The sequence below is a fragment of the Artemia sp. Qi Xiang Cuo genome, chromosome 17 (genome assembly GCF_049724085.1).
Source record: "Artemia sp. Qi Xiang Cuo chromosome 17, ASM4972408v1, whole genome shotgun sequence".
Taxonomy (NCBI): Eukaryota; Metazoa; Arthropoda; class Branchiopoda; order Anostraca; family Artemiidae; genus Artemia; species Artemia sp. Qi Xiang Cuo.
The window spans coordinates 44,981,519-45,007,400 of NC_142810.1; the positions used below are offsets into that span (position 1 = coordinate 44,981,519).

A 25,882-nucleotide genomic window follows, 5' to 3' on the forward strand; every position below is an offset into this window, starting at 1 on the left:
TATAGGGAAGAAATTTGATACTTCTTAAGAAGTAGTACTTCCGCTTCTGACTCCTTTGTAGCTTCTACCATGACTGCATCTTTAAAATGTGAGCTCTGTTTGTGGGTGAGCCTAAAAAAGAAAAGAAAAGTATATTTGGCTAGTTACCTGGGATACTTTTGGCTAGCTAGCCAAAAGTATTTGGCTAGTATATTTGGCAGTTACCTGGGATTTAATTTATTGTGGCTGTCGTGGTAGTTGTTGTACTGTAGCACTGGGATTTAATTTCTCGTGGCTGTCGTGGTAGTGCCAGCCCCGTGAAAGGGAATCCTCACCAGTGAAATTTAAAAAAAGGTTTCTTGGAGTTGCGGAAAATTTAAGCACCAAAATGTTAATGGGACACCGAATAATGCTCCCCCCGGATATGGCCTGGTCTACGGAACTTGAAAATGAAGATAGGTGCACAGAAAAACTTGACTACAAGATTTAAGATTACAGAACACTTGTGAGTTAGAGTGGCCATCCTGATGAAAAAATAGCGAAAGTTTAATTTTCTTAAATGTCAGGTTCTTATTTAGATTTTCAAAAGTAAATCTGAAAAAGAATCAGTACACACTAAAACAATGAAAGCAATAAGATTCTAACTCCGTCACTTCAGTTAAGTAATAACGAGCTAAAAACAAAAAAAAAGAATATAAAAAATTGTATAGAGTATTAGCTTCAGTACCTTACACAGGTTCGGCCAAAAGTGACAAAAAGGATTAATGACTTGTTCCATTCAATATCATTAAAAATCTGATCAGCTCCTCATTGCAATATGATTCCTCAGTAATTCAGGATATCAGTCTGGCTACCTTTTCGTTTCCATAGAGGATTATCCCATTCTTCCAATTTTGAGGCATCAGTTCGGCTGGCCAAAACAAGGGAGAACAGTATATGCAACTCAGGAGTGATCCTGCATGTTCCTGGTGCTTTTTTATATTTCATTCTTCACTGAGCATTATGTTTCCACTGAAGGGGCATCAGGCTCTAATGGATTCTCGCGTATCGTTTGCTAAGCGGATTCTTGCAGGTTGGGATCGACGATGACTTTCGGTGCTCAGCAGCTTTATGAAGTGGTGCTCCAAATGATCCAACTACGTGGTTTTGTCATCAAGCAATAAGCCAGAATCGGATTCTCACCTTTTTAGTTCATATTTTACTGCTTTCTCCACTGTCTTTACATTCCTTTTGTTTTCATATGATCTATCACTCAGATTATTCTTGTGCAAGTCTTTTCTCCTTTCTATTAAACGTAAAGCTTTTTCACTAATATTCTTAGCTGCAGTTTTAGCTTTCTTCCCTAAGACACCTTCAGCAACTTCACAAATTGTTTTTCTAAAATTATTCCAACCATCTTCCAAATTATCAAACTTTAAACTCTAAAGTTTAGTATTCAACTGTTCCTGGAAAGTTTCTATCAAATTCTCATCCTGTAGTCTACCAACATCATAACTTCCCGGGAGGTAGTTACCCTTCCGATATTTCAGAATACAATCAGCCACCGTGCAACTTTCCTTTGAGGAACTAGAGTAGGGGCACCACTAAAGTGGAGGGAAAAACTGCCTCTTCCTTTTGGATTGTCAAAAACACCTTTTTTTGTATTTTCGTTAAAAAAAAAACAATATGAAAATAACTCCCCTGGATTTAAAAATGTATATTTTATCTATCTTCATTAATCCTTGCCCCCCTTTCTCCTTCAGCTTCAAGAATTTGCGCCCCGGAGATCCTTCACCAAAGCTTAATTTAAAGATTTGTATCGAGTTTATAGTTTTTTTTTGGGGTGGGGGGGGGGAGGGCCGGCTGGCTTATGCATGACAAATAAGTGCTAAGGCTGTCTTGATTTTCAGGGGTTTTACCGGGCTGTCTTAACCTTTTATAGTGAAGAAATTTGATACTTCTTAAGAAGTTGTACTTCCGCTTCTGACTCCTTTGTAGCTTCTACCATGACTGCATCTTTAAAATGTGAGCTCTGTTTGTGGGTGAGCCAAAAAAAAAGAAAAGTATATTTGGCTAGTTACCTGGGATACTTTTGGCTAGCTAGTTGATATGAGTAGTAGTTTAAGTGGAAGATTGAGTGATTTGAAAAATAATCCGTTTAATGTTGATGATTATTTGTTGACGGATATTGGAAATGATGGGTCGCAAATTAGTTTTCGTCCATCTCTTGATAGTAAATATCGTCAGTTATCAACTTTGGAGGAGTTAGGCCGGTCTGGATTTCGTGCATGTACATGGAATTGTCATTTAACGTCTTCTTACCATGAGATTTTTGATTTTATTTCCCGATCTAATAATTTACATATAATGGCATTATGTGAAACATTTTTGGGTCATGATACTGTTCTTTCGTCCTTTAATTTTCCAGGTTATGAACTGATTGCTCGAAGTCGAACGTCAATGGGACGTGGAGGCCTGGCTTTCATTGTCTGACAGGATTTGAATTGGAAAATTAGAAAGGATTTGGACATTTGGAAGGAGGGTAAGATAGAAACCCTTAGTATAGAAATTCAGTTTGAAAATCGAGCTTGTATTTTTACTGTTGTATATAAGCCACCAAGTTCATCATTTGAAGAGTTTGCTGAAGGATTTGAATGTCTTGCTGCAAAGGTAAATAGATATAGTCAAGAGTATGTGAGACTTTAATTTTGACTTTTTAAATGTACGTGGACCGAATTTGGATTTTTTGAGCCTGATGATGTCAAATGATTTATACCCGACCGTGAGCATTCCAACGAGAATCACGGATCATTCGGAAACGCTCATCGATAATGTGTTTGTGTCTTCAGCGATACTAAGTAAAGCGTACTGCTCTGTTGTTATAAGCCCAGCCTCCGATCATCTTCCGGTTGTATTGTATTTGAATTCTGAAGTGAAGAAAAATAACAGAAAGAATAAAATATCAATGCGTGAACTGAAGCCAGTTAATCTGAAAAATTTGAAGAACAAATTAGTGTTATTAACTGGGAAACAGTACTGAATGAAGATCATCCGTCGGAAGCATTTGAAAAGTTTAACCAAATAGTGTCGAATGTTTATGATAGGACGTGTCCGCTTAAAGAAACAAACCCCAGAAAGAATAAACCAAGAAAACCCTGGCGTGATGATGATCTGCTTAATCTGTTTTATATGAGAAAGCGGGTGTGTGAAGAGTATCTAAATAATCCACAAAATAATGAGCTCCTCGTGATGTATAAAGAGCTAAGGAACAGGGCAAATGACCTAAGAAGGAAAAAAAAGAAGCTATATGTTACAAATGTATTTGAAGAAAGTAAAGGTAACCCCAAAGCAACATGGCAAGTTGTGAATGATCTTCTAAAAGGTCCTATGAAGCCATCGGAGCCAAAAATTGTGCTAAATAATTGGACCTTGGAAGAAACTGAGGAAATCTGCAACGCATTTGGACAATATTTCTCTGAAATTGGCTGTAAGATTCAAGAAGAAGCAAGGAGCTCCCATGTTTTCAAATCAAGCAATTTTGTGAGTGAGCGAGGAAGAGGTTTCGAAATGTATTTCCAGCCTATTACTGAAAAGGAGGTACGCAGAACTGTTAGCACGATTAAGTCAAACAGTGCAGGAGTTGATGGAATGAACCTTAGAACACTCAAGTCGGTTCTGGTTTATTTGCTTGCTGTCCTCGTATACCTTATCAATATTTCTATGGAAAAGGGGATGTTTCCGAGTGCGCTTAAAATAGCTAAAGTTGTACCGTTGCACAAAGGTGGAGTCAAAACTGATATATCTAATTGGAGACCAATATCAATTCTCCCGATTTATTCAAAAGTTTATGAAAAAATTGTTCATCACCGGCTTTATGAGTATCTGATGAAAATTGGTGTTTTACACGATGGTCAATTTGGCTTCCGGAAAGGACATTCGACGGCACAGGCAGTCCAGCATCTTCTGGAAAATATTAACTCAGCACTTGAGAATGGTGAGCAGTGCATGGGCGTTTTTATTGATTTTAGAAAAGCTTTCGACAAAGTTTATTTTAATATTTTATTTGAAATGCGGTGTTATTTATGCAAAAAGGGTAGTGTTTTAAATTTGTTTTAATAGTATTTAAGTGAAAGGAAGCTACGAGTGACTTTGAGTAACAAATCTTCTCAGCCGTTTCCCATAAAGTGTGGTGTTCCACAGGGCTCAGTTCTTGGCCCTCTCCTGTACCTGATATTTGTAGACACAATGAGATTCTACATTCCCGGAGCTTCAGTTACTTCTTTTGCTGACGACACGGCTTTAGTGATTGCAGCAAAGTCGCTACAAGAGCTTTTGTTCAAGGCTAATAAGGCGCTGGATGGCCTACATGAATTTGTTTGTGCTAGCTTACTTAGCGTCAATGCATCAAAAACTAATTTTATGATGCTTACGAGGACTGGTTCTGCTCCCACTCTCCCTGGTGTCATTATTTACAATGGCCTACCGCTATCACAAGTTGAAGAGATCCGATATCTGGGATTCATCCTGGATCGAAACTTGAGTTGGAGAAAACACTGCGACATCATAGCATGCAAGCTGGCGCGAGGCCTTGGAGTTCTGAACCGTTTTCAAAATTTTTTACCTTTGAGAATTCTGCTTTTATTGTATTTTTCCATAATAGCGCCTTATATAAATTATTGTTGTTTGATTTGGGCGAGTAATTTTAGTTGCAATTTTAGAAGAGTTCAAGTTCTGCAGAATAAGGCTATAAGGTTGATTGGAAGGTATGATCGTGGTGTTTATAGCACTGAATCACTTTTTAGAAAGTTTAAAATTTTAAAGGTTGGTGAAATAAGGGATTATCAAATTGGAGTTTTTGTATTTCAGTGTCTGAATGGTTTTGCACCGGATTTTTTTATGAATATTTTTAAGCCTAATTCGTTCTATCACGATTATTCGACTAGGAGTGCGGATAGTCTTGCATCTGAGCCACGGAACACAACGAGAGCGAGTCAAGTAACCAGACACATGGGCCCGTCAGTTTGGAATTCGTTCCCAGATTCTGTTCGTCAAGCTGAAAGTGTGCCGCAACTTAAAACCCGTATTAAAAATCATTTCTTTTCAGGAATTTGGTTGTTTTAATGGTTCGAGAGAAGGCTTTTTTTTTTTTTTTTTTTTTTGTTTGTTTTTTTTTTTTAGATATTTTATTTTATTTTTTTTTTTTTTTTTTTGCCATTAAATATTTATCATTATTTTCTGTTATTATTATTGTTTTACCCTTTTTTAATTTTAATTGGTTTGATGATTTGGCATGCATGATATCCAACCGGTCGCTTTTTAAAACAAAATGTTGTTTTAGTGCGACATGTTGTCACAATTAGTTTTTTTTTTGTTTATAAAAATGTATGAACCTGAACCTGAAACCTGAACCTGAGCTAGCCAAAAGTATTTGGCTCGTATATTTGGCAGTTACCTGGGATTTTTTATTTTAAGTAAGGAATTGAGAAGATTTTTACAGTTTGAACAGTAGTTATGATGGAGAAACATCTCTTTGCACTTGCAGTTATTTTGCGTAGATTTCCAAAGCTCTATTTTCTGAGTAGAATTAAGCGTCAACTTAAACAATTTTTCACAAGTACGGGGATGAACTTTTATCAACTTCTTCAAGGGGTAGCTCACATTCGTCGCAGTTGGTTTGAGGGTGGAATCCAGGGTAATCGGGGGCGCTGATAACGAATGTTGGGTTACACAAGTTCGCACGCGTGTAGAAGATGGTCATTTTAGCCTATAAGGTCAAATTTGGCCTATAACGACGTCATACAGCTCTTAATTTTTTTTACACCTTAAAATATGCCGAACGCTTTATAAACTTGACATATTCTGAATTTTAAGAACAATTACTTTCACCTAGTATTTTTAGTTTTTCCCCACAACCTTTAATTTTTTAGTTAATCCCTATTTAATTTTGAAGACAAGGTTTTTTAATATACTTTTTCTTAGTTTTTTCGGTTTTTCAAAAATTTTTGTGCGCATAAGTATATTTTATTATACTTTATTTGAATTCTAATCGTCATTACGAATCATTACGAATCGTCATTACGAACGTGTTGTTCTTGAAACACAAAGTCCTTCACCAAAGCTTAATTTAAAGCTTTGTATAGAGTTTATAGTTTTTTTTTGGTGTGAGGGGGGGGGAGGGGAGGCTGGCTTATGCATGACCAATAAGTGCTATGGCTGTCTTGATTGTCAGTGGTTTTACTGGGCTGTCTTAACCTTTTATAGTGAAGAAATTTGATACTTCTTAAGAAGTAGTACTTCCGCTTCTGACTCCTTTGTAGCTTCTACCATGACTGCATCTTTAAAATGTGAGCTCTGTTTGTGGGTGAGCCAAAAAAAAAGAAAAGTATATTTGGCTAGTTACCTGGGATACTTTTGGCTTGCTAGCCAAAAGTATTTGGCTAGTATATTTGGCAGTTACCTGGGATTTAATTTATTGTGGCTGTCGTGGTAGTTGTTGTACTGTAGCACTGGGATTTAATTTCTCGTGGCTGTCGTGGCAGTGCCAGCCCCGTGAAAGGGAATCCTCACCAGTGAAATTTAAAAAAAGGTTTCTTGGAGTTGCGGAAAATTTAAGCACCAAAATGTTAATGGGACACCGAATAATGCTCCCCCCGGATATGGCCTGGTCTACGGCACTTGAAAATGAAGATAGGTGCACAGAAAAACTTAACTACAAGATTTAAGATTACAGAACACTTGTGAGTTAGAGTGGCCATCCTTATGAAAAAATAGCGAAAGTTTAATTTTCTTAAATGTCATGTTATAATTTATATTTTCAAAATTAAATCTTAAAAAGAATCAGTACACACTAAAACAATGAAAGCAATAAGATTCTAACTCCGTCACTTCAGTTAAGTAATTACGAGCTAAAAAAAAAAAAAAAGAATATAAAAAATTGCATCCTATCTAGGCATCCAACCTGCAAATAGCCCGTTCCTCACTCTTTATTTGTTAAAAAAAAATTGGAAAAAAATTCCAATATAAAGCCTCTTTTAGCCTGATATATTTTCTTAACTCACGGGGCTCTCTCAATTAAGGATCGGTACAAAAGTGCAAAGTCACCTGGGTATATGATTTATTTAAAATATTTTAGAACACTGGGTAATAAAGAGCTGTAAATAGTCAAACAACAAAACATAGAAAAATAACTTTAAAAAAATCATTTAGTTAAAATCATCAATGACAGAGAGGACTTGAAATATTTCTGATAAGCTTAGAAATAACTTAAAACTGTGTCCGTCGTAAATGAACTCTATGGGATAATGATGCTCACTAGTTTTATCCCTCGGCTGATTTAGTTCATAAACAACCATACTGGCTTTTTCTAGTTCTGATTTGGTTAGAAAAAAAAAATTCCACCATTCAAATCATGTCCACCAAATTTTACCTCTACGGGATAGGTAGGTTTCAATATTTTCAATATTTTGGTTAAGGTTGACAATAACTTATACTTTCCAGTATTTGGCTCAGGAAAAGCTTGTTTGGACAAACATGTGTTTGAGGTGCACATCCAGCCTCTTGGACAACGCCTAGTTGTTTCACAATGTTCTCCTTGGAGTATTTTAAGGCGTTGGCCTATCAATGACTTAAAAACCAATATAGGATCCTTCCTTTCATCCCATTGGCCACCATACTCTTCAATTTCTTTTCCATAATTCTTTTTCGACTCTAGCAAAAATGACACACTGGTGGATCCATTTGAAGGACTTTTACTGCTAGCCCTAGGCCTAATAGTAACTGAAAAATAAAAGTTTAAGGACAATCATGACTTTTTAAGATGAAAATTAAATTACTGAAACAACTAAAAAAAGGTTATATAGATTCCCTATCGTAAAAATTATAAAACCTGTATTCTGGAGGGGGGAGGTGTTAAAAATAAAACTCCTCACACTGCACACTTTCCTTTGTAAAATATATCCGGATAGGATACTCGTGATTATGCACTAAGAGCGTCAAACAAATATGATGCATTATGAATTAAAACAGGGCAAACTGCCGTAAGGAAACAAAAAATAAGAAGAAGAAAAAATGGACCCCCCCTTCCCCATGATATTCAGCCAGAAAGCGAAGCGGGCAATCTAAAAAAAAGTCTAAAGAGAGAGTGGAGGTTTATGTAATTATAATAACTGAATATTTTTATATTATTCGAGGCATTAATTCAATGTAAAATATTTAAATAATTGTAAGTGAAACTATTTAATGATTTAGACTGTACACAGTATAAACAAACTTTTAAGGAGAAAGCAAAGGTAAATCCAGTACTTGATTCAAGAACGAGTTAAAACAAATTAATACAGAGTTCCCTATTGGCCACGAAGCTCCAATGTTTTTTCCCAATTGGTATTTAGCAACATTAAAACTCTAAACTAACAGAAATTACTCTGTTTTTTTATGTGATTGTTCCCATATTAAATATTTCGCTCTTCATGTATTTTTTTAGCATTTTTTTTTTAGAAAGCTTTATATTCTAATTAAACGACTCTTGTGTTTCAGGAGTCGTGTAAAAAAAATTTGAAAAAAAAGCCAAAAATTATACAGTGGTAAGGTTGGGGTATTAAAATTGGGGAATACCTTCATATAAGCAATATTTTTAGTTTATTTTAATTTTTGACTCTGCTACAAAATAATTAATTAAAAATAATTTTTCCACAAAATAAGTTTTTCAAAGAAAGTAAAGAATTCCATTAAATCAAAAATGAGTAAAAATAAAATCCAATAATCTACCAAGCGTGAAACTACCACAGTTCAGCATCGATAAATAAATGAAACCCACAACGAACAGAAATTTTAATAAATAACCGAGTCAAATTCAAAACAAGCAAAAATTAACATGAGTAGGGCTCAAAACCCCTATGCCTTCCCAAGGCCAGAATATAATTTGCGCTTTACTGAAAAAAATACAAATTAAAGTGCATTGTCAGTTTAATTTACATATACTGATATTTAGTAATCAAAATTTTAATATTATTTGATTTATTAAAGTTATAAAAGCAAAAATGTTTATATTTTACAAAACATTTATAGACTATAGACTCGCAGGTGAACGGGGAGACCTATGGTTTTCCAAATATTTGGGTAAACGACACGGGTAAAAGGCGAGAGTAGCTACGACTCTCTTATTAGACAAATACTTGTGGGTCAGGCACGCCCGCCAAGAGTCTCAGTATCTTTAATATTATTATTAAAATAAAAAAAATTTTTGCCCCCCCCCCCCTCTTACCCATCCATCTCACAAAAATACATAGATAAAGCTGCAATTTTCTAAGATTAATCTTTTGGTTGTTTCAAAAATATGAAGTCTCTAGGGCAGTACCACGCTGTGGTCTGTGTTGCCAGGTGGAGCCATAAAAATAAATAAGTAAAAATAGTTAGTTAAATTAGACAGCGGTTTTGTCGACAAAATGCAAATACTAACAATCTGTGGATGCTCAAAGACAACAACTGCAAATGAAAGTTATGCCTTCTCAATCTGTTGGGTCCCAAATGTTTGAGCTTGATGTTTGCTGATTCTGTACCCACTTTTTTGATGTTGCTGTTTTTTTTTTTTTTGTTCTTTTAATTTGGCACCTGCTACTAACAAAAAGTGCATTACTGCATGTGAAGTTTTTCTTCATTAAAAATTGATTCCCCAATTTTTTTGAACTTTTGTAGATACATATGGCTGTGTGAAATTAAAAAATATATTACAAATTTATATTTCGCTTTCACTGTCATTGGTATTTTAAACAAACTACATCAGTATATCCTCAAATAACTGCCATTCTTCTTGATTTTACTTATATCGGGTCAATCCCTAGCCAAGGATAATTTACATCCTTAAACTACAAAACAGCCATAAATTCAAAGAAATATTCAGTGAATGATACAATTAAAAAGGACCATTGGTTCCATGAATTTACAGTAATTATATTCAATATTTCTAGAAAGTCTAAAACCTCTAGAAGTATATAGCAGTAATCGATTAGACTATTTTGCCACGTTTATGCAGCTTGACTTCCATTTAGATTTATTGTGTAGTGGGTCCATATGGGACCAAGGCTCAGTCTTCAAAAGCCTATTGCTTTTGCCCATTACACTTCCTAGCTGAAGAGCCATAAAACCAAAGATCAGCACCGCCCTTAAGGACTGAAATAGTTTAATGCTTTCCTACTTACTACTTTTTTTATTATAAAAAAGACTGATAGAAATCGTCCTAGGATTAACTGTTAGAAAGTGTAGAATTATCTTTTTTACCTCTGAGATCAAAATATGTTATTTCTTTTAAGTTTCTTACAATAAACCTGTTAAAATTAAGTTGGAAATGTATAAATCAAAACTATACTAAAAATAATGTCAAAATGGAAATGTCATACTAAAAAGAATCCTACCTTTACAAAAGCGAAACAATTATCAAACAATTCATGGTGACGATTTGTAAGTAAGGAGCGACTCGTCCCAATAGTAACCGAAACTGCAAAGAAAGAATTTTGATAATAAGTCATGCATCGAAAGTTTAGGAATTTTGTGCTGATTCCGAATACATAAAATTCACTAAGTTTAGACTTGCCTATCAGAAGCTATGAGGGTGAGAAAATTCACCTGACTTTTGAAAAAGGGAGGAAACATCCATATAAAATCAAGTGATTTTAATGAAAATTACATTCTCAGATAGCCTTACCCTCTATCTGACACTATGGCTATCTCAGTATAGCCTTACAGGCTCAGTAAATCTACAAAATAGATAAATTAAATCTACATAAATCCATACTGGATTAATGACTTTAAAAGATCAAGAAAGGGCTCATTCAAACGGACATTAAGAGTTCTAATGCCCTTTTAAGTGACCAAAAAAATTGGAGGGCAACTACACAACCTCTCGCATCTCTATTCTCCCCAAGACATCTAATCAAAATTTTAAGAGAGCCATTTTGTTCAGCATAATTGAAAGGTTCAACGATTGTGCCTCTGGGGATGACATGACTCCTCACTGGGTCTGGGAAAAGGGGTGTAAGCTAGGCAATTTGCCGTCGTTTATGTATATTATCTCTTGTTGGAAAATATTAGGAAATTTTTCAAATAATTTTCTGCGGGAGAAGGGAGTATTTTCCGCAAGAAGAATCTTTCGCGGGGAAAAGTTTCTGTGGGGAGGAAACAGGGAGGATTTTACAAGGAGAGAGTTTTTGGTGAGTAGAAATTTTTATGGTGAATTTTTCCAAGGAAAATTTTTCACGGAGGGGAAAGAGATTCCTCGGAATAATTTAAAAAACGACCAAAAATTAAATAAAAACATGTTTTTTTCAGCTGAAAGCAAAGAGTAATATCAGGACTTAAAACGATGCAAAATTTTCCGTGCATGAGTGTGCTGCCCTTTCCTTAATCCCTCGGTTGATATACTAAAGTGTTTTAGGGCTTTAAAATGATTCTTATTCCAATCCAACGGCCCTTGTGTTTCACCAGATGTTCTTAACGAATTTTGAAAAAAGGTCAAACTTGAGCCTAAAAAACGAGGAGTTGAGGAGAGGGAGGCCTTCCCCCTTGTAAAGAATAATTTCTGTTCGTTTTAAGTTTTAATGTTACTTCTTCCTTTCAGTTGAAAAAATTATTATTTTTTATTTTTCACAAGAGGAAGATCCGTCCCTGATTCGTTTTAAAAAAAAAATGAATTTTCATATCAAAACTAAGATATAAAATTTCCTCAGTGAGCATTTCAATTGACTAAACCAGGTCAATACAAGAAATTTACCTATTTGGGAGAATTTTTAGTTTGTTTTAACATATATTGTTAAACAACTTTATTTGTTCACATATGAAAAAACGTTAGAGCCAGCTCTAATATTTTTGATTTAAAGTTTTTTGCTTTAACTGGTTTCAAGCTTTTTTTTTAAGAGTTTCAGCCCACAAATGATAGCAATAGTGCAATAACTTTTTTTTCAGACATCACTGACAAAATTAATCGGTAACGCGCAATCAACTATCGATAAGCTCTACTTACTATCCCTGTTCATAATTTATTACAATGGCTTAATTTTTTTTAAAGATATGATTCGCTTGTTTTCACGCTAAGAATTTGCTGTGAGACAATTTTAAATTAATTTCTCTCTTTTAGAAATATATTTACTTCTGAACAATGAAAAGTCAGCAATTTAAAATGGGTAATACAAAATGCACATATATGAAAATACTTCCTGAAATTTGAGACTTAGGTAAATATGGAACGTGACTTGACATACAATTGACTAATTTTTGGGGTATATAAAGTAAGGAATTGAGAAGATTTTTACAGTTTGAACAGTAGTTATGATGGAGAAACATCTCTTTGCACTTGCAGTTATTTTGCGTAAGTTTCCAAAGCTCTATTTTCTGAGTAGAATTAAGCGTCAACTTAAACAATTTTTCACAAGTACGGGGATGAACTTTTATCAACTTCTTCAAGGGGTAGCTCACATTCGTCGCAGTTGGTTTGAGGGTGGAATCCAGGGTAATCGGGGGCGCTGATAACGAATGTTGGGTTACACAAGTTCGCACGCGTGTAGAACATGGTCATTTTAGCCTATAAGGTCAAATTTGGCCTATAACGACGTCATACAGCTCTTAATTTTTTTTACACCTTAAAATATGCCGAACGCTTTATAAACTTGACATATTCTGAATTTTAAGAACAATTACTTTCACCTAGTATTTTTAGTTTTTCCCCACAACCTTTAATTTTTTAGTTAATCCCTATTTAATTTTGAAGACAAGGTTTTTTAATATACTTTTTCTTAGTTTTTTCGGTTTTTCAAAAATTTTTGTGCGCATAAGTATATTTTATTATAGCTTTATTTGAATTCTAATCGTCATTACGAATCAAACCATGTGCCTTTTTTCCAAAAAGTCTTAATTCTTGAGCAACTATTTATTTTATCTAAAAAACGTCATAGCTTTCAGAAATTAGCCTACAATGACCAAGTTTTTTTTAATTTTTTTTTAGTTGTTAAAAAAAACGAAAACGAATCAAACAGCACATCATTCGAACCGTCAGAATGTCTTTTACATGTTGTTAATAAAAAAAAGTCGAGACTGGAATCTGCAAGAATATATAAGCGTTTGAACAAGAAAATTTCTCCTCCCAAAAAAGAAAATTTTCTGAATTGTGGGGTTTTACTCGAAATATTTTTAGCACAACCTATAGTTTTTTTTCTCACCAAACGATAGATCACTTTTTTTTAATCAAATTATGTATTTACATTCTATAAAACTAATATTTTTAACCAGGAACAAAAAAACAACAAAAGAAACTTCGTTCTGTGATCGCATGCGCGAATTTGGTATATTTTTTAATGCTTTATTTGAATTCTGCTCGCCATTACAAGTCAAACCATGTGCCTCTTTTCCAAAAAATCTTAATTCTTGAGCAAATATTTATTTTTTCTTTAGTAGTAGATACCATCTGGCTTACGTAGGCTCATATACGAGCCTCGAGGTGACGAAGCCGTGCGAACTTTTGGTGCAGACGTGACTAAGGTTGATTTAAGATGCTATTTTCTTTAATTCCCAGCATAGCAGGGGCCAATGATCCAATCGGTTAGATCAGGTCAAGGGCCACTGATGTAGTTGACAGTAACTGTCATGATCAGCTGAAAGCAAGGTTTAGACGACTGTATTAGCAGTTTGATATCAAAACAAATAAAAAATCAAATATTTGAAACTTCTTCTTCTTCTATTTAACAGCAGGCGGGCTTTTTAGTAGTACTATTTAGCCCTTTTCCTTTTGCTTCGCTCTGTGGGCTACAGGGCTACTGTAAAAAATCAAATATTAATAATTAAATAAAAAATCAAATATTTAAAACTGAACATGAAACGGTGGCTCAAATCTCTTTTTCTTCTTCATCTTCGTCTTCAGACTCGTTCTGATCCATATCGGAAAGTAGGCATTTTTCGGGGTCAGCTCCAGACTTGCATGCGCTGTCACAGAAACCTATTTTGGAGTATTTGCAGCACGAGCCGCACCTCCTCTTGTCACAGTTGCAAAAAGAAAGCGATGCTAGGCCATACGGCATCACAGAAACTAGGTCAGGCTTCAGTTCATGATCTTCAATTTTCCAGCCCATATTGGTAGCCTGAGGTAAATCAATACGGGGCTTGTGGCTTTGGATCCAGATCAGTGACTGGAACATGCACCTTTTCAAATGAAGCAAAAAGGGGATATCAATTGGTGGTAACGCCGCAAATCCTCCAATCTTGGGTACACCTGTGCTCGAAGGTCATTTAGACTATTGAAGTTAATCGCACTTCTGCCATACACTGTAACCACAAGCTGCTTACAGACGTTGACTTAACCATCACTTTGTACAGATGATGGCTTCTCTACAAGGACTCGAACTTCATCACCTAAGGACCCCAACAAAGTTTCCGGAGACTTTGCCGCTCGAAAAAAGCGGAACTTTCCAATTCCATATAGAAGGCTCTCCACTCAAGCTGTAGACAAGTGGCAAGGCGTTACAAAATATTATTCCTAGTTTTTCTGCTGCCGTATGAATAGGTATGCAGTAGAACGGAAACTTAACCCAGAGCTGCTTGAGGTCGAGACTAGTAAGATACTGGAAGTAGTATGCAGCTAGTAAGACGATATCAGTATCGTTGGCTTGTATTATCAAAAGTTTGCTCTTTCGTCTTGTGAAAACTGCTGTGTGGTATAAAACCCGAGTGTCTGCTTCCTTCTGGCCAGACGAGAGATCGTCATCAACGGAGTTTTCATGGGGCGTAACGGTAACAGCTAAATGTCGACTCTCAAAACCCCCTGCGAGATGAACCATCAAACGGGTTAAAATTTTTTACTCCCATACCTCGAAAAGAACTTTCAAGAGTCAACCTTTGGGTGAGTGTTTACTGAGAATTCCGGCCCAGAGTGTTGCAACTTTGCTGGAGGAAGTGAACGGGCTGGAAATATTTCCTCTAGGATTTCCTCTTCTTTCTCAACAGCCAGATGTTTCTTTGAGGTTGAACTTATAGTCATCATGGGTTCTATCGTCGCTAAGAACGTCATACCTGGCACCAACCAAATGGATAGACTGACAAACTTCGGGTATGTTCCTAAGAGTCCTATCGTAAACTCTTATTCCAAAGTCTGCTAGTGTCTCATTTTGTTCTGGTCAATAACACCTTATGACACTCATGACATCAACTGCATAATCAGATCGAGAAGAGTCTTCAAATAGCGTATGTGCCATTTTTGCCCATGACTGCGAGCCAGACTGCTGCAGAATGTAGTTCAAGGCTGTTGACTTTGTACCAGTACATAGCTGAGGCTCCCTACGACTTGATAAGAATACTGAAAGTGAGGCCGGATATGGCTGTAGCTCGTACTTAAGCAGCTCACAGAGGGACAAAGTTTGCATTTAATTTGCAAGACGCAGAGCTCGTCTAAGCAGCCTAGTTTCCCCAAAATCTTTTTATGTGGTTGTTTCTTTTTTCCTTTTTTGGCGACAGAGACGAAAATCTGCACTATGCTAAATTTTACTTTCGTGGATATCCCTTCGAGATAATATCTCATGGCTTTGTACCCAATGTCTGGGAAATTCAACAGACTATTTGCTACAGCTTCTGGAGCTGTATCCCCTGTCATAACGTTGTGCAGCTCTGTTCTCGTCGTCTTGAATGGGTTTCCGAAAAGCTCTACCACGTCCATAACCCAATTTCTGCCTTTTATTGTCAGATTCGTAAAACTAGCGGTATCTTCATGATGCTTCATTGCCTCGTCATCCGTATTCAGGTTTGCTTTCAGCGTTCGGGTGACTGCTACGAAAAAGGGGAGAGTAGCCAGATATCGATCCCTGGCATTTTCATTCGTTGTCACACCAACGATACCAGAAACTCCTTGTTGGTTTTTGATGTCCAGATTCACGGTCGACTCTAAAGCCAAATCGCTTGCAATGCTGCAAAACGGCTTGGTTGTTTTCCTAACAACAAAATTGACACTTACAATCTCTCTGTGAACTTCTGGCACTTTTTCAGGCATGTGTAGCATTTCTTCTAGGTAGTTAAGCGAAGCTGCGGCATATTTATGTTTTTCAGATGCGAAGAAAATCGGAATCATCTTTTATGGCGTTTAAGTGTGGTCCCCAGTCTGCAGCTCTTTCAGCATAAAAATAGTCGTTTTCAGTACGGATAAGATCTAAATAGTTGATCCAGAGGCTATGATTCCTTATGGTAGATCTGGACTCGTTGTACTTCGAGGAAAGCGGAGCAATGCTGTCCAATACATCTCCTCTCTGTTTACATGCTTTAGAACTAGTTTTAATTTTGAAGTGTTCAATTGAAGTTTCTCGACTGTAGAAGGCAATAAAACGAAGCAGGATGTTTCAAGCCAATTCTCAAATGCCTCCCACTAGAGTGCGTTTATTCCTTCTTAAACCAGAAAGTGAGCATGGAGTGCTTGGTACATGTCCATAGCTGAAAAGACCTTATTTCCAGTGCCTTCCCTGAGAATATCTGCCGCAACAATAACTTCTTTTAGTCCTGCTTCATCCATGAGAGATCCAACCACTTTCAAATAGTTCATGAGCTTGCGGAAACCACCCAATAAGAGTATTAGATCAGAGAGTTTTTCGAGCAGGGACTTTCGAAGGCCATGGCTTATTTCATAAACAGCTAGATCCTGACTGAGGACTGTATACTTGTTTCCTAACTTCGCTGCTGTTTTTTGACAGACTCTAATGGCAGAGGCTACGACTTCACAGAATATTGGTGAATAGGAAAGCAAGGGTAAGTAACCTACGGTGGTTTTGCTACACCAGAAATGAACGATTCTTGCGTTGATAAATATTCTAAATCAGATAAATATCCTAAATCCTTTCCTTTTATGTCGTAGTTATCAGTACTATATGCAATAGTCAGTGATCCAAGGCAAAAAAGGGACGGGGTGGCTCACATCAGCCACAGTTGGGTTGAGTACGAATTTTGGGGTAATCTAAGGTGCTTAAAACGAATATCGGGGTGCACATGCTCGCACCAATGTAGAACTTGACGATTTGAGCCTATAAAGGAGAAAATAGCCAATAAAGGAGAAATTAGGCTTTTATGGCAAAATTTTATGCAACTAAAACCGAATATGTAAGATGATGGGCTTTTCATTATTCGTGTATGTGTTTTAAATTCGCGTTTGCGTTTGCAGAACGAGGCATCTGCTGTTGTATTTTTTTTCTGGTTAAAAATATTAGTTTTATAGAATATAAATACATGATTTGATTCAACAAAGAGTGATCTACCGTTTGGTGAGATAAAAATTATAGGTTGTGTTTAAAATAATTCGAGTAAATCGCCACTATTCAGACAATTCTTTTTTTTAGGGAAGAAATTTTCTTGTTCAAACGCTTATATGTTCTTGCAAATTCAAGTCTCGACTTTGTTTTTATTAACACCGTGTAAAAAATGAGGTTTTAGTGAGGTTTTAATGAGGTACGGTTTTAATGAGGTGCAGTTTGATTCGTTTTCATTTTTATTTTGACAGCTAAAAAAAATTTGAAAAACTTGGTCATTGTAGGCTAATTTCTTGAAGCTATGATGTTATTTAGAAAAAAACTAATAGTTGGTCAAGAATTAAGATTTGTAGGAAAAGAGAGCCATGGTTTGACTCGTAATGACGAACAAAATTCAAATATAGCACAAAAAAATGTACTCATACAGGCAAAAATTTCAGAAAAACTGAAAAAACTAAGAAAAAGTATATTAAAAAACCTTGTTTTCAAAATAAAATAGGGGTTAACTAAAAAATAAAGGTTGTTATAGTTCTTATAATTTAGAATATGTCAAGTTTATAAAGTTTTCAGTTTATTTTATCGTGTAGAAAAATCAAGACCGGTATGACGTCGTTATAGACCAATTTTTACTTTATGGGCTAAAATGATTATGTTTTACACGCGTGCGAACTTGTGCCCCCCCAATATTCATTATATGTGCTCCGATTACCCTAGAATCCACCCTCAAACTGACTGCGGCTGATGTGAGCCACCCCCTCCCTTGTTTTGAACGATAGGGAGACTTGGATCACTGACTATATTAAAGAGTTAAAAAACCTTGTTTTAAAAATGAAATAGGGGTTAACTAAAAAATTAAAGGTTGTGGGAAAAAATTAAACATACCAGGCAAAAGTACTAGTTCTTAGAACTCAGAATATGTCAAGTTTATAAAGTTTTCAGTTTATTTTATAGTGTAAAAAAAAACAAGAGCGGTATGACGTCGCTATAGACCAATTTTTACTTTATAGGCTAAAATGACCATGTTTTGCAATCGTGCGAACTTGTGCACCCCAATATTCATTATAAGCACCCCCAATTACTTTAGAATCCACCCTCAATTCAACTGCGGCTGATGTGAGTCACCCATCCCCTTTTTTTAACAATAAAAAAAGCCTTGGATCGCTGACTATATTAAAGAGTTTGTACTGCCTGCAATAGCTTATAGACTTACTTGATCAATCGATAGACAATTGCTCTGAATATTAAGCTAAAGAGTAAAAAATTGTCATAATGGTTAGTAAGCCCCTTTAAATTAGAGATGCTACTCAGGGAACTATATATACTCAGGGAACTACTATACTACTAACCCTACCAACCCTATACTCAGGGAACTACTCAGGGAAGGAGACAAGTTTTATTTATTGTTTTGTAGTAACATCAAAACTTAAAACGAACGAATACTATTGCGTATTTGAGTCATTTGAACACCCCCTGAAAGTCATAGAATCTGAATGTTGCTCCTTACTTTCAGTTGATTTTTTTTTATTTCTGATCATTTCTATAAATAATAGAATAGAATAGAATGAGGCTTTATTTTTAAAACATTTCACAAGCGATAAATCGCCGAATCTAAGTTCGTGTCACAAAAAAAAGTAACGATCACAAAAACATCAGTGAAAATAGGATGAGGGACACCAAAACATTAAGAAATATAAACAGACAAAATATAGACAAATGAAAATTTAACAATTGAGAAAAATATTAAAGTAGCTAAAATTATGTTATATCGAACAGGTCACACATTAAAAGTAAAAATTTAGTCATAAAACGTCATATAATATAACAAGTCATAAAAAAAGAGAAAACAATAAATAACAAGAGTGTCAAAGAGCATAAAAAAGAATTCATTAAGAGGTATTGGAAGTGTTGAGGATTTGAGTGAAAGTTGGTATAAAGCTGTCTAAATATCTTTTTGCTTTAGTCTTTACAGTTTCTAGAATATGGATGGTATTTTTGCCTCTCTTGGGAGAGGTATCCATTCAAGAATCATGGGGAGGTGGAAAAAAGTCTTGCGTTCGGATGTTGGTTCTCCCATTACCACCAAAACGGAGATACAGATCATCTCGTCTAATTTCCAGGGTTTTCATTTTAAGCGTTTTTAAGAAGTAGGAGTAAGGCACTTTCCCTTCCCGCGATTATTTTAAACGCCATTTTCTGGAAGGATTCCAGCCTTTTGGTTTGATTTTTATTTAGTGAGAAGTTCCATAGAGGAAAACCTATTCCAGAGTTGGGCGAATAAAGGATATGTAAAATTTCAAAATATGAGAAGCAGGGCATTGATATTTTGCCAATTGCTAGGGAAATACTGGCTCGCTTGACTATATTTGAAATATGGGCTTCCCATTTAAGATCAGAAGTTAGAGTCACTCCTTGAAGTTTTATTTTTTCTGGCATAATTTCACTTGAAAGAATAGACGTAAATGAGGGGGTTGTGCTTAGAAAATTGAATGTTAGCATTGTAAATTTCAATGGGTTCACATGCATTTTATTTTTGAGGAGTTCTGTCGCAAAATCTTCAAGGATTTCAAGTGGACTAATTTTTTATCTTTTTCCTGGCGACCTCTAGTAGAGTCATATCATCCACAAATTTCCATCGTAAGGGAATATCTTCTGCCAAATTGTTTACCATGACGCTGAATAAGATGGGTCCTATTATACTACCTTGGGGTATTCCGTTATAAACTGGTAGAGGTTCAGAATAAGGTTTCATGCATTTGACCACTTGAGATCGTTGGCTTAAAAATAATGAGATAATTTTTACCAGAGAGGGGTCGATTTGGAATTCATGGGAAAGTATATCAAGTAAAACATTATGGTCAACATAATCACAAGCCTTTTCTAGGTCAACCGAGATGAGATTAGCCCAGGTATTTGGTATTTCTAGATTTTTTAGTATTGTGTCATACATATGTACTAGATAGTGGGACGTTGACACTTTTGGGACGTTTTCCAAATTGTCAAATTTCAATACGTTCTGCAACTGTGACCCTGAACCAGTCAGACAAAAATGATTCATAGAGCTTTGAAAAAAGTGGTTAATGTTATTGGTCTAAATTTGTCAAAATCAGCCAGGGCACCTTTTTTAGGAACTGGAGTTACGTACCCTTGTTTCCAAAGATCCGGGAATTTGCCTGTTTTTGTGATCTTGTTGAAAATATCTACCAGTAGCTCTGAGATTTTATCGAAGAAAGCTTTTAAGAGTACGATCAGAATATCTAAAGGGCAGATACTGGTTCTTTTTAATTTTTGGATTTTGTTTGTTATCTCAGATTTTGTGATTGTTGGTAAATTATCTTCAGAGGTTTAGGAGGAAATTCTTTTCGGATTCAGGGGTAGGCAACGCTGGGAAATCAAACTAAGGTGGCGTTTTAGGTCGTTTGTGGTTTTTATAGGAGGCTCATTTAAGTTAAAGTTTAATTATTTAAGTTATTTGCCACAAATAAGTTTTATTTCCTCTTACCATTTTTTTGGATTAGTACTGCATAAGTGATTTATTTTGTTTTTATAGAAATTTGATGCAGCCTTACGAAGTTGCTTCTTTAAATTTTTCCTTAATTTGTTTGCCTCTAGAATTTTTTCTTCTTTAAGGCATTTAATTTTTTCCAGAACTATTTTTTTAAGGTTATGATTGAAGAACGGTTTGTCATTGGAAAACTTTTTCGTCTTTTTTTTCCGGGAATGATCCACTGTAGTGTTTAGTTAGGAGTCTATTTAGCCGTAAGACTTTGTCATTAACATCTTCTGCAATTATAATTTCGCTCCAAGTTTTGCTTTTTATCCAATTTCCGAATTCCAATAATCCTTTATCTGTTACTGGTTTGGAAAAAATTTCAGTATCCTTATAATTGTGTTTGGCAAAATATGGGATAATCATAGGCACCACAATCGCGCTGCCTAAGTAAAGAACGGTGTTGGCACAATTTAAATTTTTTTTTCCATACCAGGGCACTTCGTATCGAAGGAATTGTCGTAGAAACTTCGAAAAGCGCTCATTCAATTGGAAATTGGAGTGGCTAAAGCCCTTTTAAATAGTCGAAAGTGATTGGAGAGCAACTAACCCCCTCCCGTGCCCGTCATTCCCCCAAACATATCCAATTGAAATTTTGAGGTGGCCATTTTGTTCAGCGTGGTTGATTTCCAGATAGAAAATATGTTTTTGAGGAGGACACTCCCCCACAACCCTCAGGGCAAGGGTTTTAAGTTATGCCCTGGGGGCATATAAGAACGAAGTTGGCACAATCTATTACTTTTTTTTCCTTTCGAGCAGGGCACTTCGTATCGAAGAAGTTGTCGTAGAGACTTTGAAAAGGGCTCATTCAATTGGAATTTGGAGTGGCTTGTGCCCTTTTTAATAATCCAAAGTGAATGGAAGGCGACTAACACTCCTTCCACGCCCACCATTTCCCGAAATACATTCAATCAAAATTTTGAGATAGCCATTTTGTTCAACTTAGTTGATTTCTACATAGAAATTATTTTTTTGAGGAGGACACTTCCCCACAGCCCGTAGGGCAAGGGTTGTAAGTTATGCCCTGGGGGCATGAAAGGTTTTATAGAAGGCGTTGTCGTAGAAACTTCAAAAAAGGCTCATTCGATTGGAAATTCAAATTGGAGGGGAGCTAACCCCCCTCTCACGCCCTTCTTTTCCCCAAACACATCCAATAAAAATTTTGAAATTGTCAATTTATTCAACGCAGTTTTAAGTTCTCGAAATTATGTCTTTGAGGATGACAACCCTCCATAGTACTCACGGCGAGGGTTGTGAGTTATTCTCTGGGGCATATAAGGTGTTTAGAAAACGAGTTGTCGTATAAACTTCAAAAAGGGCTCATTCGATTGTAAATTGAGTTATGCCCTTGGGGGTTTTAAGAATTTTAAGGGTTTTAAGTTATGCCCTGGGGGCACATAAGAACGAAGTTGGCACAATGTATTATTTATCATTTTTTTTCCTTTAGAGCAGGACACTTCCTATCGAAGAAGTTGTCGTAGAAACTTCAAAAAGGGTTCATTCAATCGGAAATCACAGTGGCTTGTGCCCTTTTTAATTGTCGAAAGTGATTGAAAGGCAACTAACACCCGTTCCAGTCCCACTATTTCCCCAAAAACATCCAATAAAAATTTTGAGATAGCCATTTTGTTCCATTTCCTTAGAGCAGGGCACTTCCTATCGAAGAAGTTATCGTAGAAACTTCAAAAAGGGCTCATTCAATTGTAAATTACAGTGGTTTGTGCCCTTTTTAATAGTCGAAAGGGATTGAAAGGCTACTAACACCCCTTCCAGTCCCACCATTTCCCCAAACACATCCAATACAAATTTTGAGATAACTATTTTGTTCCACGCAGTTCAAAGTTTAGGAAATTATACCTTTGAGCAGGACACTCCCTCCAGAGTCTTCCGGGCAAAGGTTATAAGTGATGCCCTGGGGCATATAGGGTTTTTATTGAAATCTTTGTCGTAGAAACTTTTAAAAGGGCTCATTCGATTTGAAATCCAAGGGCTAGTGCCCCTTTTAATAGTCGAAAGTGATTTGAGGGCAACTAATCCCCCTCTCACGCCCACCTTTTTCTCAAACACATCCAATAAAAATTTTTAGATAGTCATTTTATTCAACGTAGTTGAAAGTTTTGGAAATTAGGTCTTTTAGGATGACAACGCCTCCCCTTATATGCCCTGGGGGCATATAAGGTTTATATAGTTAGTTGTTGTAGAAATTTAAAAAAGGGCTCATTTAATCAGAAATTGAAATTGCCCTTTTTAATAGTCGAAAGTGATTTGAGGGCAACTAACCCCCCTTTCACGCCCCCCTTTTCCCCCAACACATCCAATCAAAAATTTTAGATAGCCCTTTTATTCAACGTAGCTGAAAGTTTTGGAAATTTTTGTCTTTAATGATGAGAACGCCTCCCCCCCACCCCCACAGCCCTCAGGGCAAGGTAGTAAGTTATGCCCTGGGATCATATAAGGTTTTTATTGAAAGCTTTGTCGTAGAAACTTCAAAAGGGCTCATTCAATTTGAAATTGAAAGTGCTAGTGCCTTTTTTAATAGTTGAAAGTGATTGGAGAGCGACTAACGCCCCTCTCACGCCCACTATTTTCTCAAACACATCTAATTAAAAATTTTTATAGCCATTTTGTTAAACGTCGTTAAGAGTTCTGGAAATTAGGTCTTAGAGGATGACAAACACCCTAACAACACTTAGGTAAGGGTTGTAATTTATGCCCAGAGAGCATATAAGGTGTTTATAGAAAGCGTTGTTTTTTCACAAAGGGCTCATTTCATTGGAATTTGAAAGGCCTAGTGCCCTTTTTAATAGTCGAAAGTGATTGGAAGGCATGACTTTTTTATAGTAGAGATCGATGTGGGTATAATGTATTATTTTTTGTTGATGTTGTTGTTTAGACCAGGGCACTTCATATCGAAGGAGTTGTCGTGGGAACTTTGGAAAGGGCTCATTCGATTTAAAATAGAAAGGGCTGATGCCTTTTGATAGTTGAAAGTTATTGGAGGCCAACTAATCCCCCTCCCATGCCCAACCTCCTAGTTGCCCATTATGTTTAAAAATTAAATGTCACCTTCAGATCAAATCAAAATGCACTGTTTAAATTCTAATTCCCAATAGGACATCTCAGCAGTATCCCAAGAACGACTGAGGGTATTATGTTCAAACTTTCGGGGCTACTTCTGCTCTTAAAATTTAACCAAATCAAAATAGCATAACTGTATCCAAGCTATCAAAGAAAGTAAACAGATAAAATGGTATCAAGTTTTCAATTTTAGGTTAACTAGAGGAGGCATGAAACTAAATTAAACACTACTATTTGTGTCCAGATTTTCAAAAGGGTGTATGTTGTAAGAAATTGCTGAAAATTTTTCTCCAGCATACAAACAGCAGGCCAAACTATAAAGTCTTAAAATAAAATGAAAAGATTTAAAGTATTTTTTCTTTTTCCCTGAAAAGACTATTTCAATATAAAATGAACAGAAATTAATTTAAAAACTTTTTCCACAAAATAAGTTTTCAAAGAAAAGTAAAGAACTACATTAAACAAAAATGAACAAAAATAAAATAAAACAATCTACCAAGCGTGAAAATACCACAAATCAGCATCGATAAATAGATGAAATCCAAAACGAACAGAAATTACAATAAATAATCGAGTCGAACTCAAAACGAGCAGAAATTAACATAAGCTGGGCTTAAAACCCCTATGCCTTCCCAAGGCCAGAACAAAATTTGCACTTTACTGAAAAAAATATATATATTTTTACTTTTATAATTTTAATAAATCAAATAATATTAACATTTTGATTACAAATTATCAGTATATGTATATCAATCTGACAATGCACATTCGTTTGTAATTTTCTCAGTAAAGTGCAAATTTTGTTCTGGCCTTGGGAAGGCATAGGGGTTTTGAGCCCAACTTATGTTATTTCTGCTCGTTTTGAGTTTGACTCGGTTATTTATTGTAATTTCTGTCCGTTTTGGGTTTCATTTATTCATCGATGATGATTTGTGGTAGTTTCACGCTTGATCGATTATTTGATTTTATTTTGGCTCATTTTTTGTTTAATAGAGTTCTTTACTTTTCTTTGAAAAATTTATTTTGTGGAAAAAGTTTTTTTTAACTAATTTTAATATAATAACGGTAGCTACTGCCAAGTGCGGTATTTTACTTTGAAAATTAGTTAAATAAGTTTGAATAAGTTTAGTCCAATTAGTTTAAAAATTGGAGTGATGTAAGCAAACGCAGGTTCCTAAGTAACAGTATTTTTCTATTCTTGACCTTTAGAATTTTAATCAAACTATATTTTGATAAATGCGTTTATATTTTACCTTGAAAATTTTTCACATGATACTTTTTAAGATTACGAATAATAAACCCAGGAAAAAATACCCTCAAAATTTCAATTTTACATATTAGACAAAATATTTTCATTTACAATGGATTATCTTCTTTTTTAGTTTTTTCTGTTTTTGGAGCTACAGGTGCAGAAGAAAACTATGCCATATCATGCAATGATATTGATGACTTGGAAGAACTGTTCGAAAGTTTTGAAATTACGTTGATGTTAGCAGATTCTGACTGTAAGGAAGAAAAGCTAAAGCGGGTATACGACAACATTAGATTGATATTTTTTAACCCACAAGCCAAGAAATTTCTGAACCAAGCATCTGAACAATGGAATTTTTATCTAGATTGTGAAGTCATAAGCCAAATGGAGGAAAGTCTAATTGACCTTTCAAAGAAGTTTTCGGAGTATGAAATTGATTGCGAAGACAAATTGAAGGAGAGATTTTTTTTAAGACTCAAAGATAAATTATTATTGAATTATACAGATTTGAAGCGAAGTAGCAGATTGGAAAAATATAATCCGTAAACCCAAGAGTTAGCATTGAATATGGCAGTTGCTTGACAATATAATTTCTATTGGCAATACACAAATGAGACAAATATTTTTTTCTGTTTTTGGTGTTTGTTGTATTTTCTATGTTTTGTTGTTTGACTATTTAAAGCTCTTCACTACCCCGTGTTCTAAAATATTTTAAATAAATTATATACCCAGGTGACTTTGCACTTTTGTACCGGTCCTTAACTGAGAGAGCCCCGTGAGTTAAGAAAATAT

The 25,882-nt window shown here is 35.5% G+C and overlaps 1 protein-coding gene across 3 annotated transcripts; it reads left to right on the forward strand.

Annotated features, from left to right (window-relative positions):
• Positions 1-1,838: 1,838 nt before the first annotated feature.
• On the forward strand, positions 1,839-25,826 carry LOC148942245 (uncharacterized). 3 transcript variants are annotated; one of them, XR_016143186.1, is made up of 2 exons: positions 1,839-2,500; positions 25,221-25,826. XR_016143186.1 is itself a non-coding variant. In XM_089103404.1 (2 exons), exons 1-2 carry the CDS (start codon positions 2,613-2,615, stop codon positions 25,634-25,636), a joined length of 432 nt encoding a protein of 143 aa, XP_088959530.1. In that variant the 5' UTR covers positions 2,494-2,612; the 3' UTR covers positions 25,637-25,826. The 3 variants fall into 3 exon arrangements, 2 of the variants coding, with proteins under 2 accessions (XP_088959530.1, XP_088959528.1); XM_089103404.1 differs by having other exon boundaries at positions 2,494-2,628; XM_089103402.1 differs by lacking the exon at positions 1,839-2,500 and adding an exon at positions 11,762-12,313.
• The last annotated feature ends 56 nt before the right edge of the window (positions 25,827-25,882 follow it).

Coding starts and splice junctions, on each gene's coding strand:
- LOC148942245 (XM_089103402.1), top strand. CDS start 12,274: ATGATGGAGAAACATCTCTTTGCACTTGCAGTTATTTTGC. Junction 12,314..25,220: donor TGCACTTGCAGTTATTTTGC/GTAAGTTTCCAA, acceptor CTTCTTTTTTAG/TTTTTTCTGTTTTTGGAGCT.